The 16,175-nt window shown below is 29.2% G+C and overlaps 1 protein-coding gene across 1 annotated transcript in view; it reads left to right on the top strand.

Moving 5' to 3' along the window:
• The window catches only part of LOC129963147 (neuropeptides capa receptor-like), a 154,979-nt gene that overhangs the window by 112,637 nt on the left and 26,167 nt on the right, over positions 1–16,175 (top strand). Inside the window, exon 2 of the mRNA XM_056077250.1 lies at positions 13,918–14,469. Within this exon, the coding sequence (XP_055933225.1) occupies positions 13,918–14,469 (552 nt within the window). The remainder of the gene's footprint in view (positions 1–13,917; positions 14,470–16,175) is intronic.

Raw genomic sequence — 16,175 nt, 5'->3', positions numbered from 1 at the left:
GTGGTTGTGTGTGTGCTGATATTCATTAATTTGACTTAAATCTTAATTCATTTCCTATTTTTTTATCTTAAATTAGTCCATGATACTTTATTCATAAATTTTCTCTTGTTTCCTGACCAAATCCTTTTTTTTTAATTTAATTATTGCTAAGACACCCACTAAAAAAATTGATGAACTCGAAATTTCTCATGCTCCGAGGAAAGAAATGAAAATCCCTAACATCTAGCATTCCTTTGAAAGATACCTAAGATTACCTATCCTAAGTCGGCAAGAATTAAAGAAATTCCTATCAGAATCTGTTAGTAAAATCGCTAAAAGGAAAACCTTCTATCATTTTCGCTCTTGTTTTCTAGTGCGAAATAACGCGTTCCACCTTTGTCTCTAAGCCTCTCATGAAAAAATAAATCAAACTTAAATTCTAAAAGTTTCATCTTTTCGGCAACGTATCTGCCAAAATTATGCTACATATATAATGCTTGTGCCTGCTCTTGTCGTGGCTTAACAGCTAACTTTTAAATTGTTCGAAATAGATATATAGGTCCAATTGGAAGAATTTAAAAAATAGAAAGAATTTTATTTTATATTGTTTGAGTGAATAAATATATTTTACAAAACAAAATCAAATCGAATCGAATAATCGAAGCTTGTCAATAATATTTCGTAAAATATTCTGGACACTGCAACATTTTCAACAAAGAAAAACCATTTTAATATCACTATTAGATGTTAAAAATTTAGACAAATTTTGCAGTTAAATTCGCGGTTTCGAGAGAGATCTTAAACCATAATATTCAGATTGAAGTTATGCATTGCTAACCTTTTTTAACTACTTTACATCAGAAGATATTATTACTGGTTTGAAAATATTTTTAATATACAATTTATTTTTTATCAATCTGTTCTTCTATTTCACTTTTGTAAATTTAAAGAACAATCTCTCATTTGCAGAATTTGTTACGTAGTCTCCTGGAAAAACGTGCCTTTCACATGACATTTTTCAGAAAAATCTCCCGATCTTGGCTTCTAATAAAGATAGGGTCGTAACTGCTGCATTGTCTAAAATCTTCATTTTTGCTCCCAAACTCAGTGTTAAGTCGCTACGATCAGGTATCGATGATTAGACATTTATCAAAAAATGCCTATGAATCTCTTTTTTTCATTGAAGAGACTAACAATGCAAGGAAACTGCATTAAAAATTCTTGACAGTATAACTTAGTCACATTGTGAAAATAATGCGCAAGTTGAAACAACACTTCTTCCAGATCGACTCATGATCCCATTGGATAAACTGATAAAAATACAATATATTTATCTGTTGTGTTGGTGCAAGGAGCACTTACTTAAGCTCACACATAATCAGTTGAGTTTCCATCTTGCAGTATATGCATACACACAAATAGACAGTTTATCTAGTCACGAAAGTCAGTCAGTTATTCTAAATGTAGATTCAATCCAAAATTCTGTATTACATCTGAAAAAGAATAATAATGTATTTGTAATATACTTTGTATGATTTATATGATTTTACTAACAAAATTGTCGATGTAATACTGAAAATTTTGCTATTGAAACCATACAAATTGTTGCGGCAAGCAAGCAAGCAAACAATTTTGTATAATTACTTTAGCTTGTGTGGCATCACCTTGTTTTATTGTTATTCTAAAATTACTTATATCCTTGTACGTCTACTTATTGTGAAGAATAAATGTATGCTTTACTAACGCCGTCGTCTTTAATACAAATCATACAAAATACATTACAAATACATTATTATTCCTTTTCAGATACTGTATCCAAACGGGCTGGCGAGCAAAAGTGCTTAAAATGGAAAATATTAACACTCGGGTTGTTTCAAAACATTCTTTACAAAGTCGTAATGATCTAGGACAATTCAGGAGCCCGGTACACTACCTTAATGGCCGTGATCATTAACAATGCATAGTTTAATTGTTAATTTTCCAGCAAATAAACTTACTTCAATTAATTATTTGGCGCCATTTTGAAAGTAAAAAGGATGGAGGCGGGAGTAAACATTAAGTTATAGTGAGTTACCAAGTATTAAAAGGAAAAAAAGTAAAATTGGTCTCAAAATTTCAAAACTGTCATTTATTTTTACTATATAAAAGCTCTACTCCTAAAAGCACCGTATCATAAATTTCGAGATCTATAAATTTTAAATATGAATGGCCGTAATTAAAGTTTAGAGTTCCATAACACAGAAGTACTGGGGCAACGTAATATCATTAGCCATGCATAATTATAAAAGAAAAAAGTTGTATTTTCAGCATTAAGAGCAAAAGTGGAGATGCGAACTGACTTTTGGCTGTAAAATAATCATTAAACTTTTTTAAATAATGTATTATAAAATTAATTAAAATCTGATGACATTTACAATGCTAAATGTAATTTTAAACCATTTGCTTATCATTTTTTAATAATTCAAAAATTATTTTGTAAAATTTTGCTTCTTTTATTCCATAATGTTATTTACAAAATGTGCCAACTGTGTTTTTCTGACACATATTTTGTACCATGTACATTCTCAAAATAATTCCATTGGCTGCAGAATGCGGTATGCTATCGATCTGTCTGGCTTGCAACTATTATTATACAGTCTTTTAAATTATTCACATGCCAAGAGCACAAGAATCATTTCAACTTGCCTCACAACCAAATGTAACAAGGAGTAAGATCAGACGAATACAAATTTGCAATTATTCGATTTTACCGCAAAACACAAATTGCAAATACTAAAAGAACAATTGTAACAGATTAAAAAAAATAATGTTTCGGTTTTAAAATGGTCGTAAAATGGTCGTAGCTGATACCAAACATATATATATATATATATATATATATATAAATCGATTCTTTATGATTTGCATAGCATGTTTACTTTCTTGACATTTTATTTGTCCCCCAACATTTTCTGAAATAGAATATTAAACAGTTACACTTTAATTATGATCAACTTATATTACAATTATATAATATAAGTTGTTATATATAAGTTATAATAAGTTATGCAATTATAATGTTATAATTAATAAGTTATGATATTATAATAAGTTATATAATTATATAAAATAAGTAAGGAAATATTATTTTTAATTATAGATTACTGTTTAAAGTATTCGGTGTATTGAAAAACAATTTCTTTTCAAACAATAGGCAGACATGACTTATGTATCTTGTGTACGTGTCTTTTTTTTCTCTCTCTCTTTAAAACTGAAACTTTCAATAAAATGGAAAGAGAAGAGAAATGAAATCCAAAATCGGGGAACAACTTTTACTTGCTTTTATTACCTTTATTCGCTTCATATTTGTAAAGATTTAATAATCTTGTAATAACTGATTTTTCAAATTCTGAAACGTTTGTAGAATTGTGCATTCTCCTAGACAATGCAATATTTTATTATTTTCAACACTTGATTATTACTTTATGGATTAATTTTTAATTAAATTTCATTTTATCAAAAAAATCACCTAATACTGAATTCGAAAAAAAAATTGAAATCAAGATTCTACTTTCTTTAATTATAAAATGTATTAAGGACTTAAATATATATGAAAAAGAAAGTTTTTTTTTTAAATGTAGATTTATTTATTTAATTACAAGAGAAAATATTATGTTTTCAAAATTAGGTAATTAATTAAAAATCGTAAAAGCAAGAGGTTGTGAAAATAATACTACATAGAAATTAAGTTTATTATATACCATAAAAAAGAAAATACCTAAAAAATATTCTTTAAAAAATAAAAATGTACTAAAAAGTACAATTTAGTTTAAATTTATTTAGAATATTTCTATCAGCACTCCCCATTTTACAATTTTCATGTTATTGATTTTTAAAAAATTCCAATTTCCAGGACCTTAATAAAAAAATATTTTAACACTTTTTTTATTTTCTTTATTGTAAATAACGTGGTACTTCCAAAAGAAGTAAATCACGCTATCTATTCTATACCTAGAGTACACACAAAGTTACAAACATAGATTCATGTAATAAATATTTCAACGTGTTTTAGAAATATAGAATAAGCCTCATGAATCTAAAAACTTTAAGTAATAAAAGAGATTTATAACACTGTTATTTGCATCTTTATTTTTAAATGTATGCACCAAATCCGATGAACTTCCTAATATCCCAACTTTCGTTCCCTTTGCAGAAAAGGAATACTCTTTTATTGAGTTCTTAAATTTAGATAGATATTCAGCAAAGTGAATAAAGAAAATGGCAAATACAATCAGTCAATATATATTGTTAAGAATGTTGAAAACTGTTTTCCTGCTTTGTTACCTTCACGGTAAGAAAGAAAATTTTCCAGTCTAGTTTAGTTATATTAACGTCCCGTTTTAAAGCAACACTATGGCCACTTTGGGATGGACCTCGTCATTTTGAATCGCGTTCAGATGACGAGGATGACATCTGAGCTGACACACCCCCTGTCCGAACTTTGACACCACATCAGCGAGAGGGAGTTGGCACCGACGGATTTAACGTGCACCAGACCCGCTTACACGGCGGTTCTTCGGTGGAATCGGGTGTCGAACCTGAAACCCTCCGCTTCCGAAACCGATACCTTAAAACCAAGCCTCCGCGCTTCCAAAAGATTTTCATATATTTTAATGAATGTTGAATAAATGACATGTTAATGACCCCTGTCCTTAGCGCCATGCTTGAATGACTTGATAAAAAGCTTTTTCTTATTTTCAAAAATGCAAAATCTTAATTCAACAATGTAAATTTTTCCGTAAACCTTTAATGAAATAATATAATTCTAATAAAGAACTACTCGTGGAAATAACGAAAACAAATATCTTCGCTTACTTTTAAAATGGAATATTAGTCTGATGCAACAAAGGGAAATAAATTCTGTTATTTTAGGAAAAAAAAAAATGTGCATACTGCAAGATTAAACCCAAGATCACGTTTGGGATATAATAATTTATTGTATATTACAAAATTCACCTTCTAACTTAGATCAAACCATCAACCTTATCTCTTTTAAAGGCACTTTTAACTAAAGAAAAAACGTGTTTTCAGATAAAGGCTGCACAATATATAAAACTTTACACGGCGCTAACTAAAGGTTATACTACACTGTAAAACCTTTTCGCAGCTCTAATTCTGATTCAAGAGATCATTGACCTCCCTTAAGGTAGCATTTTGTAAAGTGTAGAGACCCTCCTGACTGTCTGAAGGAATAAACAAACTCGTTTACAACTAACGAAGGAAAGATCTTGTCTGGAGTGTCTAGTCCCAGACTTTTATTCGGCTTTCTTATTACATAATATTGTCTCAAGAGGTTTCACATTAGCCGTAAATACGCCGGGAAAAAATAATAGGCAATCTTTTGTCATCATCGGATGGTGCGTTAGATTTCTTTTCTGAGGTAAATAGGGAGAAACGCTGTGGATGATTTAGAAGGAAGGTTATTTGCTGATTTTCTTGGAGACAAAGAGAAAATATTCTAGGTCGTGGTTGAAAATATAATACGTGGATTCCTATTTCATGCTTACGGTATTCATTATAATCGTGGATTTTTATGGTGTGCGCACAAAATTCTTTAGCCTTTTCCATTCTGAGAAGGTTATTAAGCTAGCGGAATCTTTTCCTAGGTGACTAGAACATTTAAAGAATTCGAGCCCCCCCCCCCTCCAAAAGGAAATAATCTGCTTGTCATTTAATCATCCTAAACATACATTTTCTGTGCTGTTATCTTCTTAGATTCATTGCTCATTCGCAATGGCAGATATCCGTTAGGCAGTTGCTTAGGGCTTTGGGCTAAGTGGGGGCCACATTTTTACTAATTTCTCAATAAATATGTTATAAAAATTCAAAATCTATGAATTTATCAAATGTTTGGTTAACATTAATAGTTATCAAATATAATTGGTGGCTCTTATATGTTGCATTGCAATTCATTTTGCTATTAGAATATTACTAAACACCGAACTCTGTTTTACTAATATTGTGCATAAACGTTGATAACGGCATGTATGGAGTCATAATAATAAATAAAACGAATGCATTTTCATGGAGGTAATAAAATAAAACCTTAACATGTTAAAGAAATGTTGAAATGTAAAACTAAACTCACCAGTTTATTAAAAAAAAAAAAAAAGTTCTTCATAATGTACTCTGAGGGCCTGATTAAGCCACTACTTCTAATTCAAGAAGAAAAGAAAGGGCTACCCTGCAATGAGTCGAACTTACTGAACGATTTTAATTTCCAATAATTTGAAAATGAAGAAGATTTTTCACATTTCTACCAATATCGTAAACTAATGAATTATATTGAGATAAAATCCAAACGTATACTAAAATGCCAGAATTCAAAATTATGTTTATAATTTATTCTTTTAATCGTTTAAGTTATCTTTTCCTTCCCAATTGTTTAAATATTTGTTGCTTTTAATGCTGCAATATATGTTTCCTAAAATTTGAAAATTATTACCAAGAAAAAATTGCTTTATAAGAGACGAATTTTTTTTTAATTCTTTTTTAGAAATTATTACTTAATATTTCATACAAAAATAATTTTTATCTTTTATGTACATTTGATTCCGTCGTCTGTTTTGAAAATAGTAGACAATTTTAATTAAACTTTGAGCTCATAAGAAATCAATTCTTAATTTATTTTCCAGCTTTTTAAATATAAATCATTTGAAAAAAAATTAAGGAAATGGGTGTTGGGTTTCTCCATTTAAATTCATAAATTTTGATAAAATGTGAAATTTTTCACAAGATATGATTTCTCATATACGCTGATAGTTTATTTCCGTTCAACAAAAATATATAGTTTTCACTTAAATTTTTAAAAAAATTCCATTAATTTAATTATTACATTTCATCATCAAGATAGTGATTTTCAAAATAATCTTTTTTTAATCGCTCCACAATTCTAGCGAAGCATATTAAAATCTTACGTGAATTTCTAACCATAGCATTTCACCAAATTAAGAATATGAGATTTATTAAGAATTTGATCCTTGGATTCTCTTAAATATTAAAATGTTGGGAAATCTGTTAATTAGTAATACTTTCTTGCGTCAGACTTAACTGAGTCAAATACTCGGTGGAAAAATTTGAACTTGATTTAAAACTAGCTGGTAAACGACCCGTTTTTGCCACAGAAGAAATAATTTTGGAAATATTGTTTGAAATTTTAAACAGCTATAATTAGGAATGATAGAAAAAATTATATTTATTTTCTTGTAGACAATGAATGCATGTATTGAAATTGAATGATATATAAAGGAGATGTATAATTAATATTTATTCTAATTTTTTTACTTTAGATCTACTAATTGTACTATACATATAACCTTCGCGAATTGCAAGCAATAAGTTCACAAAATATTATTGCAATCGGTTGAACGGTACGGCAGCGTATAAAGTACGAACAAACAAAAGTTCATTTTTATATATTAGATATACTAATTGTACTATGCCTATAACCTTCGCGCAAGTGAAGCAATAAGTTGACAAAGTATTATTGCAATCGGGTGAACTATGGCAGTGCATAAAATACGAACAAATAAAAATGCATTTTTATGCATTATATATTACAATAACAAAAGTAAGATCATTAAAAAATGGTATATCTAGAACAAGATAATGGAAAAAAGCAGCAAAATTAGACATATCAATTGAATTTAAACTTTGTTAAAACTTGAATAAAAAACAATACTTCTAATTAGATAAGGATAGAAAAGTTGTGAATGATTCACGCTAAAGCAATAGAAGATATATGAAAATAATGAATCCTTTGACGAATGAAAAGTAGATATTCTTTAAGAATAGGATGGAATTTCGACAAAGGAATACCCGACATAATAAATGATATGAAAGACACAGAATTCTTTATTTTCTAAGATTTTTTTCTGCAATCAGCTTCGTCCTTATCCAAATTAGAGATCTATATCATTCAGACTCTTCCCAGGTGCCAGAAAACACAAGAAAAGAAAGCTGTATCCTCTATACTATTACATATCGATCCTCAGAATAGTCAAGGCATTCTTTACGATAAGAAAACACCTCCTAAAAGCGAGAAAACATGATCCATTAATGGAGAAAATAAGACGTGAAAGGCGGGATGTGAAGCTTTTCTTTCCTAACGTGAAATGGAACTTGGATTAGAGTATGCGATGGCTATTATGGGCTATTTCGAAAATATACGTAGAAAGTTTTGCAGTAAATAGGCGAAGTATTTTCAGTTAAAGAGCAAAATTATAGATTTCTCAGATTTTATGAGATGAAAATAATTTCCGACCTCAAACAAGAGCATCGTAGTTTGATACTGTAGTAGATATTATCCATTTGTCTAACTTGATTGCATCAGCTGTTGCATTTTGAGTGTACTGATTTTTATAAAACGCACTTGACTAAAAACATGTGTGTGTTTTTTTCATTGCTGTCTTAAAGCAACTCTTCATAATACTATTTTATCTCCTTTCTGCCGCTTTTCTTTAATGGGTATATAATTTACAGATATTGTTACAAATACAGAGAATCACTCTCATTTTTTTTGGATATTTTTTTATCCATTTAAGTATGCTACATTTAACTTGCTATCAATAGTAATTGTAACCATCTATTAGGCAAACAAACATTATCCGTTAGCATTAATAAAAATACCCGAAAATAATATAAAGTTACATTTTTCTTTAATAATTTGTCCATTGTTCCATCTTATAACTTAAGTTTCTTGTCAGCCAAATTTTGAAGGATCAGCTAATATAAATAATTTATAATTCTCATAAACTTTTAAACATTTTTTAAAATTAATAATCACATTAAATGTCATATAAATGAATAAATGTTTATTAGAAACTATAATTGCAACAGTTATTAATGCTATAACTAAAAATCTATGTAAGATTTTATTCAGTTTTATCAATCCTTAAATACTCGAATTCAATTACCTATGTACTATTTTCATTCAACGCAAATGGCAATAAGCATAAAAAAGTGTTTTCTGAATACTATGCATTTTACGGAATAAGAGACGGAAATGTAGTATTTGTTGGGGCGGGGGGGGGCATGTCTTTCATTTGAATGAGTTTGTCCATAAAACATATTCATCTACAAATCAATTTTACTGTATTCTATTATGATAATGTTTTTAAGCTGATATGCTAACTGCATTATTGTACATGCATGATGAAAAAAACTGCGGTTAACTCTCTACAGAACAGGTCGTTGAACTTAAAGCTAGCTACTTAATGTGGGTGCATAATTACTTTTGGAGTGGTAAATGTTCATTAAAAGGAATAGATCAAAATTTTGAAATAATCTAGTAATAATTAATAATCTAGTAATAACTAATAATTAATCTAGTAATAATAATCTAGTAGAAATTAATCAAAATTTTGCTGTTATCTTTCAAGAACCTTGAAGCATATTATTGCATAAAAACCATTTTTCCAGCACTTTAAAATACAGAAAATAATTTTTTCGGTGATGCCAATTTATTTTTGTACAATTATATGTCCAATTTTAATAAATCTTTAGATATAAGCATATTTTACAATTATTATTCTTCTTCTTATCCTTATTATTTTTCTTATCCTTAATTATTGAATCCATATTTACAGACTTGCGACGATATTAAATATATATTTTTGTGTGTGCATGCCATATTTGTATATAATTAAACTTTAAAATAATGGAGATAAACAGTTCGATCCTTGAATATTATCATGTTACTAAGTATGGGACTAAAGATTCGATTCTCTTTTAAAATTTATTAGATTATCCGTTTTACATAGTTACTGAAAAAAGATTTGTTGGTGTTATTTTAAAAATATTTTATTTCTCATTCTTTTTGCAAATCTGACAAGTGCTAATTCATCGAAATTTCGGTTTTGATGAAAATACTTTCTTAATGGGTATTCTGTAAACCAGGAAACAAAACTCCAATTTGTTTAATCCATAAATAATTAATTTGCCCCAAATTTTACCAAAAATTCTGTTTTATACAAATATGAATTTGATATTTCATTTTAAAGCTCCCAGCCGTTAAAATACAATAATAGTTTTCTGTGGATGAGATGTTTATTATTTAAAAACCACAATGCTTGTTTTTGATGAGGTAAAATTACAATTCCTAGAACTTCAAATAATTAAACAATAATACTTTCTTTAAATATTTTATTATATATCAAAGATTAAATTGGTTTTTTTTTTTTTTAGAATCAAGCAACTTTTTCAGGAAAAATAAGTGAATAAAAAAAGTCATTTATAATTAAATAATAGAATGGGACGTTATGTTTTTCACGATTACGGTTAATGATCCTTTTAAAATTTTCAATGAAGTAAATTGGAAGACAATATAAAAAGTCCATTCAAAATTATACATTGCTTGAAAGAAATATTTATTAAAAAAAAAGTGAAATATCATTTTGGTTAAAAATGAAAATAAAATTATATTATACATTAAAGAATTCGTTTGGAAAAAATAACCTTACTGATTATGATTTTTAATAGAATTAGTCCTGCAAAAGTTAATCTAGTTAGAAATATTATAACTTAATCATGTCAAGTTAAAAATATTTATTTTAGACTTAAGCTATATAAAAAAATAGTATTTCAAACTTAATTTATTTCCCAACCATTTTGTGAAAATAGATATGTAAATTAAATTGTATCATCATTATTTTATAAAAGAAGTCAAACAATAATCAAATAAATTCTCTTTTATTTCTTTTATTCTATCCTTTCAATCTTCTTCGGCTAGGAAGCAATAATTTTTAGGACAAGAAAAAATGCTTCGTTAATTGAAGATTCAAATTTAAGATGGATTATTTATTTTTTTTAAATACATCGAAACACTAGGAATACGCTATAGATTTATTTTATTATTTTATTTATATATTTATTTATTCGCTTATGAATTTGTCTTCTTTCTTATAACTTTTTAATAAATATTCTTTGTAAATAGTTCTACTTACCAAACATCACATTTTTTTATAAATAATATTTTTATTTTAATAGTTAGAAATTTTTGAAGTTACTAATACAATTTGGTACAATTATCGTGAAAAGTAATAAACTTTTTAATGTTTCTTTTTAGTTTGAATATCGACGGAATGAATAATGAATAATTTTATCAGTTTTAAATTAGATTTAAGAAACTATAAATCTTTCTTATCCTGTGAAAAACGTTTTTATTAATTTATTATGTTTGGTGTTTATTAAATATTATTCAATCAAATAATTTGAAAAAAGAAAAATTATGAAAAGTAAAAAAATAAGAATAATTAAATTATAATAATGAAAAATTATTTTTATAAACCTTTCATCATCTTATTTTTTATTTATTAAAACTGATGGTTTCAAATTAAACAAAAGAAAGTTGGGCGCAGTTAACGAACCAGGAACAAAACATGGTTTCATGGATTTTGACTGATCTGTTTTAACTTGAAAATAATTATCCAAAGTTTCCATCATTTTCAAATTTTAATCATCATCCATCATCCAGTTGAATAATTCTCAATTCATTTGCACAAAAGGCTATTTAGAAAGCTATAGTAATATTTAAAAAAAATCTAATGCTAGAAATTTTCCAAACGTTCTAGAACAAAGTTCTAGTTCAAAGAAGCTGTATTTCAAGATACCATTTTAGAATAATTTCCAGTAATTTAATCCTATTTGCATGAGTTCATGCTCCAAATTTTATATTTATTATAAATATAAAAAAAATAACGTTAAAGCAAGATTACTAAATAATTTATACACTTCTATTTCTTCCATCTCTGAATAACCTATTTACTATGATGAAATAGTAAAATTACTGTTATTTTAAAATGTAATATCTATTGACGTTCTATTGGATTTTCAGGTACATTTAGTAACAAAAATTCTCGTCTTTTTTTTTTTTTCATATTAATTCAAATTTATTTCAAAAGTATGGTCTTTTTAAAAGTTCTCGATAAAATACTTTTTACAGAAAAAAGTTATATGGATTATTAATAATAATCACGAAATATTATTTTTTTTAAAAAAAGAAGAGTGGAATATATGGATCTAAAAAAACCCTCTTAAATCTAACTATACAAATCACAGATACTGAAAATGACTACAAAAAAATAAAGACCAATTCTTTCTATTTTTTTTTTCTTCCTGTTTGTCAAACAAATCTAGTTAAATAACTTTATTATGCAAAAGAATGCATAAACTACTTTATTCTGACAAAATTCTATTTTTTCTGACGTTCCCATGTTGATTTCCCAAACAAAGAAATTCAGTTCATGAATAATGCAATGGACAATAAAACCCCCGAAATGTTTCTTCAAGTCATAAATTCTAATTATCCATGACATTATAATGTCATAAATGTAGACTTTGGTCTCTTGACTCAATGACTGAATTTGTATTTCCAAAATGGTGGAAAGTTGACGGAATTATTGATGTTTGCTAAGGATTTCTCACATCTAAAATGTTTCATGCATAGCACAAAAAGAATATTTGGCTTAACTACTCCTAATCTTTTGTAAATGCCAATTATACGTATGATGGGCAGAAAGAGGTAAAGAAAGAAATAGTACAATGTTATTTATTTACGTTTGTTTTTCCTCTTTAATTCGTAGTCAATGAATGTTAATTCTCGGAATGTAATACTCTTCAATTCGATTTTTATTAATGTTATACAAGGCGATTTAGATTGCATTTCATTTACATCTGGGTTAAAAAGAGCATGACCTCACAATATAGTATAAAATAATGTATCGTCGTTTGATGATTTGCGCTATAACGTTTCTTACGTAATATCCAGTATGCTTATCTAAACTAATATTCAATTTTTTTCTTCTTATTATAAACGATATTAATGTGTCCATCCATTAAATATGCAACTATATTTCAAGGTGTTAACATCTGAAGATTCGAATCTACCTGTAAGATTTTTCTTCGTGCTTTTGTTTCAATTGCAAAAGAATGAAGAGAATTATTCATCAGTAAAGACCTCGTAGCATTCGTTAAATCTCAAGTCAGATTTTGATTTGGTCTATTCGAAGTTTGCATTTTTACTTAACTTGGTGGCCTTAGATCGAAACTCATATGCTCATGTGGTAAAAATTCAATATTACAAAAACCACTTGGTTTGGTTTAGGTGGTAGTGATAATTACACCAATCGGATGTAATTTTTGAAACTCAAATAACTTGTGAACAATATTAACCCTTTACACTAAGAAAAGTAATCGGATGCATAATTATTCACTTAATGCAAGGGCTTGTTTATTGTTCTGAAAAATAAATATGTGTAATTGTTTTTAATTGAATTTCCCTGAAAAATGAATCTACATCCTTTTACCATTCTGTAGACATTTTCAACAATCAAAATTGAAAAATAAATAAATAAAACGTCAGAAGGATGCACCGTCTTGAATGGTGAATGTGAGGCACCATCCGAGTGTAAAGGGTTAAATGCTAATTTATAAATTAATACAATCCTTAAAAACATTTGTGCTAAACTTACATTATTTAGCTTTATAACAAAAGGAAGTGAAGAAAAAAATCTCCTAGTGAAGTACCGGATAAATATATATTCAAAATAAACAGTGCTTTGTTCTTTTGGCAGCTGACAAGCAACATTCAGCCAGTACGATTTTAAATATATTGTGGCTAATATAATACCTAGATTTATGCCTCACCATGATCTTTGATAGCTCTTAAATCGTCTGTTTGTATTTATGAAGCCATGAAGAACCCTATTAACAATAAGTAATTGGGTTTTGAACAATATCTTACAATTAATGACACCAAATGACTAAAGCATCAATGCAAATTTTAGAATTTATTTTAAAAAAACTGCATGATAATTCCACTGTTTTCACTACCCCTCCATTTTAAAATTTATGAATCACCCTTACATCACATTAATTTTTTTTTCATTCTTTTCTTTACAGCGATGCCTCTTGAACTTTATACCTTATGGCATCAGTACCCTTGGCAGCTGGGCACAGTAGGCTGCTGGCTCCGCGGCATGATCCCCGAAGCCACCGCCTACGCTTCCATCTTGACCATAGTGACCTTCAGCTCCGAGCGCTACGTGGCCATCTGCCATCCCCTTCACCAGCAGACAAGATCCAAGCTGTCCTACGCCGTCCGAAACATAGCCGTCATCTGGCTCTTTTCCTTGCTCTGCGCCCTCCCTTACGCCTTCTTCACTCAGGTCAACCAGCTGATCTCGCCCCTCACAGAGGAACTCCTGCCGCAGTCCAAGTGGTGCGGATTCCCCTTCAACAAGCCCGAGAGACAGTGGGAACTGCTGATGGTCCTCTCGACCCTGATCTTCTTCGTCATTCCTGTGTCCGTGATCACTGCTCTCTACATACGCATCGGCCTGGCGCTGCATCACTCCCGGAACCTGCACAGGTCCACGTCGGAGAGTGCGCAGTGCCGGGCTGAGAGAGAGAGATCAAAGGCTCAGTCCAGAAGAGTGGTCATCAGGATGTTGGGTAAGAAAGCATCTATACATTCCATTTCGATAAGAAATACTTGTTGTTGCTTATTTTAGAATGTACAACTTGTAAAAACATCAACCTTTATTGCTGTACACCTACAAATACTTGTTGCCATTTATTCTTGCGAAGAGCTGTATTTGAATTTTCCGTAACAAACAGAGACCATAGACATTTTAATCGTATCTATTAATATTATTTCATGCGTTCTTGGTTGTCCATGCGAGTGTCTAAAAATTTCTAATAAAATGGCATCAACCTTTCAATAATCCATTGTCTTTAAGTCGTTTTAATCTTTGCAAAAAGGAGGGAATTTTTTGAAAAGGTAGCAAATTGCTAATTATATGTAAAATATAATAAAAAGTCTGGGATAGCCTGCTTGGTAGGACGTTGGATTCGCATCCCTAGGGCTGCGAGTTCGAACCCCGCCGGCCGAAGACTCTACATGTATATTGTGGCTGGTGCACGTATAAAACTTTTGTAGCCACGAAGTACTCCAAGTCGAGACAACACCACTGCAAGTACTGGATCAGAGGGGATCGATCTCTGATTCAGGTCTAAATTATGATGAGTGCATGAAATATATGAATGAAGTCTGCCCCGCGAAAAGCGTTGTGACGCACGAGGAGCTAAGATATACTCTTGGCCCAAGATGGCGCTACTGAAACAAGAGACACTTAAACTCGGCTTAAAATCTCTGACTTCGTCAACGGGTTTGTCTATGACAAGTACCATAAGCAACAGCAAAAATATAATAATAAAATGCAATTCAAATTTATATTAATAAGCATTCTAATTCGCGAAAATGCAGATGATGAGGATACAGCAAAAAATAAAACAGTTTCTTAAGCTACGTGCACTGGGATTTTTCACCCCAAAGAAATTAAAATCGCTAGTCCGAAGCAATGCAGCATGATAATGTTTGAGATTTGATTCGTTTTCATTTGACTCAATTGCACAGCGTACCGACTTTTACATCACAACATTTACAGAAAGGAACTTATCATGTGAGCCATCGTTGCATATTCGATTTAATATGCCGTTACTAATTTGTAAAATTAAAATAGTAAAAAAGTTCATAAAAACAGAGCAAAACAACACAAAATGTGTGATAATTCTATTAAATTTGAGATTACACATACGTCTTGAAAATGAAATATTTTTGAAATGTAAATTTACCCACATTTTTAATTAAAAGTTTTACAGTAAAAGACACCACAACTAAAATTGCTAAAATGCATTTCAATACCGAATTACAGATAAAAACTATTTCTTCAATAGCCATATGAACAGTTTGGAAAATTTATTAAAGAAATTATTGAACGAAAATAACATTAATATCACTAAAAATCTAATTTTTTAAAATTTTTAAATGGAGCAAAATGTGTGAAGATCATCTACCATCTAAGAAGTAACTACGTGCCGAATTTGGTAATCCTGTGTCCAATGATCTGTTCTATAAAGCCTTTTAAATAGTTTCCGCAAAAATTTTCTAATTCAATTTTCAGCTCCTATGTGCCCATTAATGTTGCCAAATGCTGCTTAAGGAATCTTTCGTTCCGACGAGCTAATTTTCAGTGCTAAAAATCCCATCGAAGATCAAATTTAATTTGTCGCAAGTGAATTCAAGACTGCAAAATATCCACTCAAAAATTCTTGAAGACCGTAAAAAAAGTCTGCAAATTTCAACAACCAGTAAAGCA

The sequence above is a fragment of the Argiope bruennichi genome, chromosome 3, assembly GCF_947563725.1.
Source record: "Argiope bruennichi chromosome 3, qqArgBrue1.1, whole genome shotgun sequence".
Classification (NCBI taxonomy): domain Eukaryota; kingdom Metazoa; phylum Arthropoda; class Arachnida; order Araneae; family Araneidae; genus Argiope; species Argiope bruennichi.
This window is presented reverse-complemented; position numbering and strand designations above follow the sequence as displayed.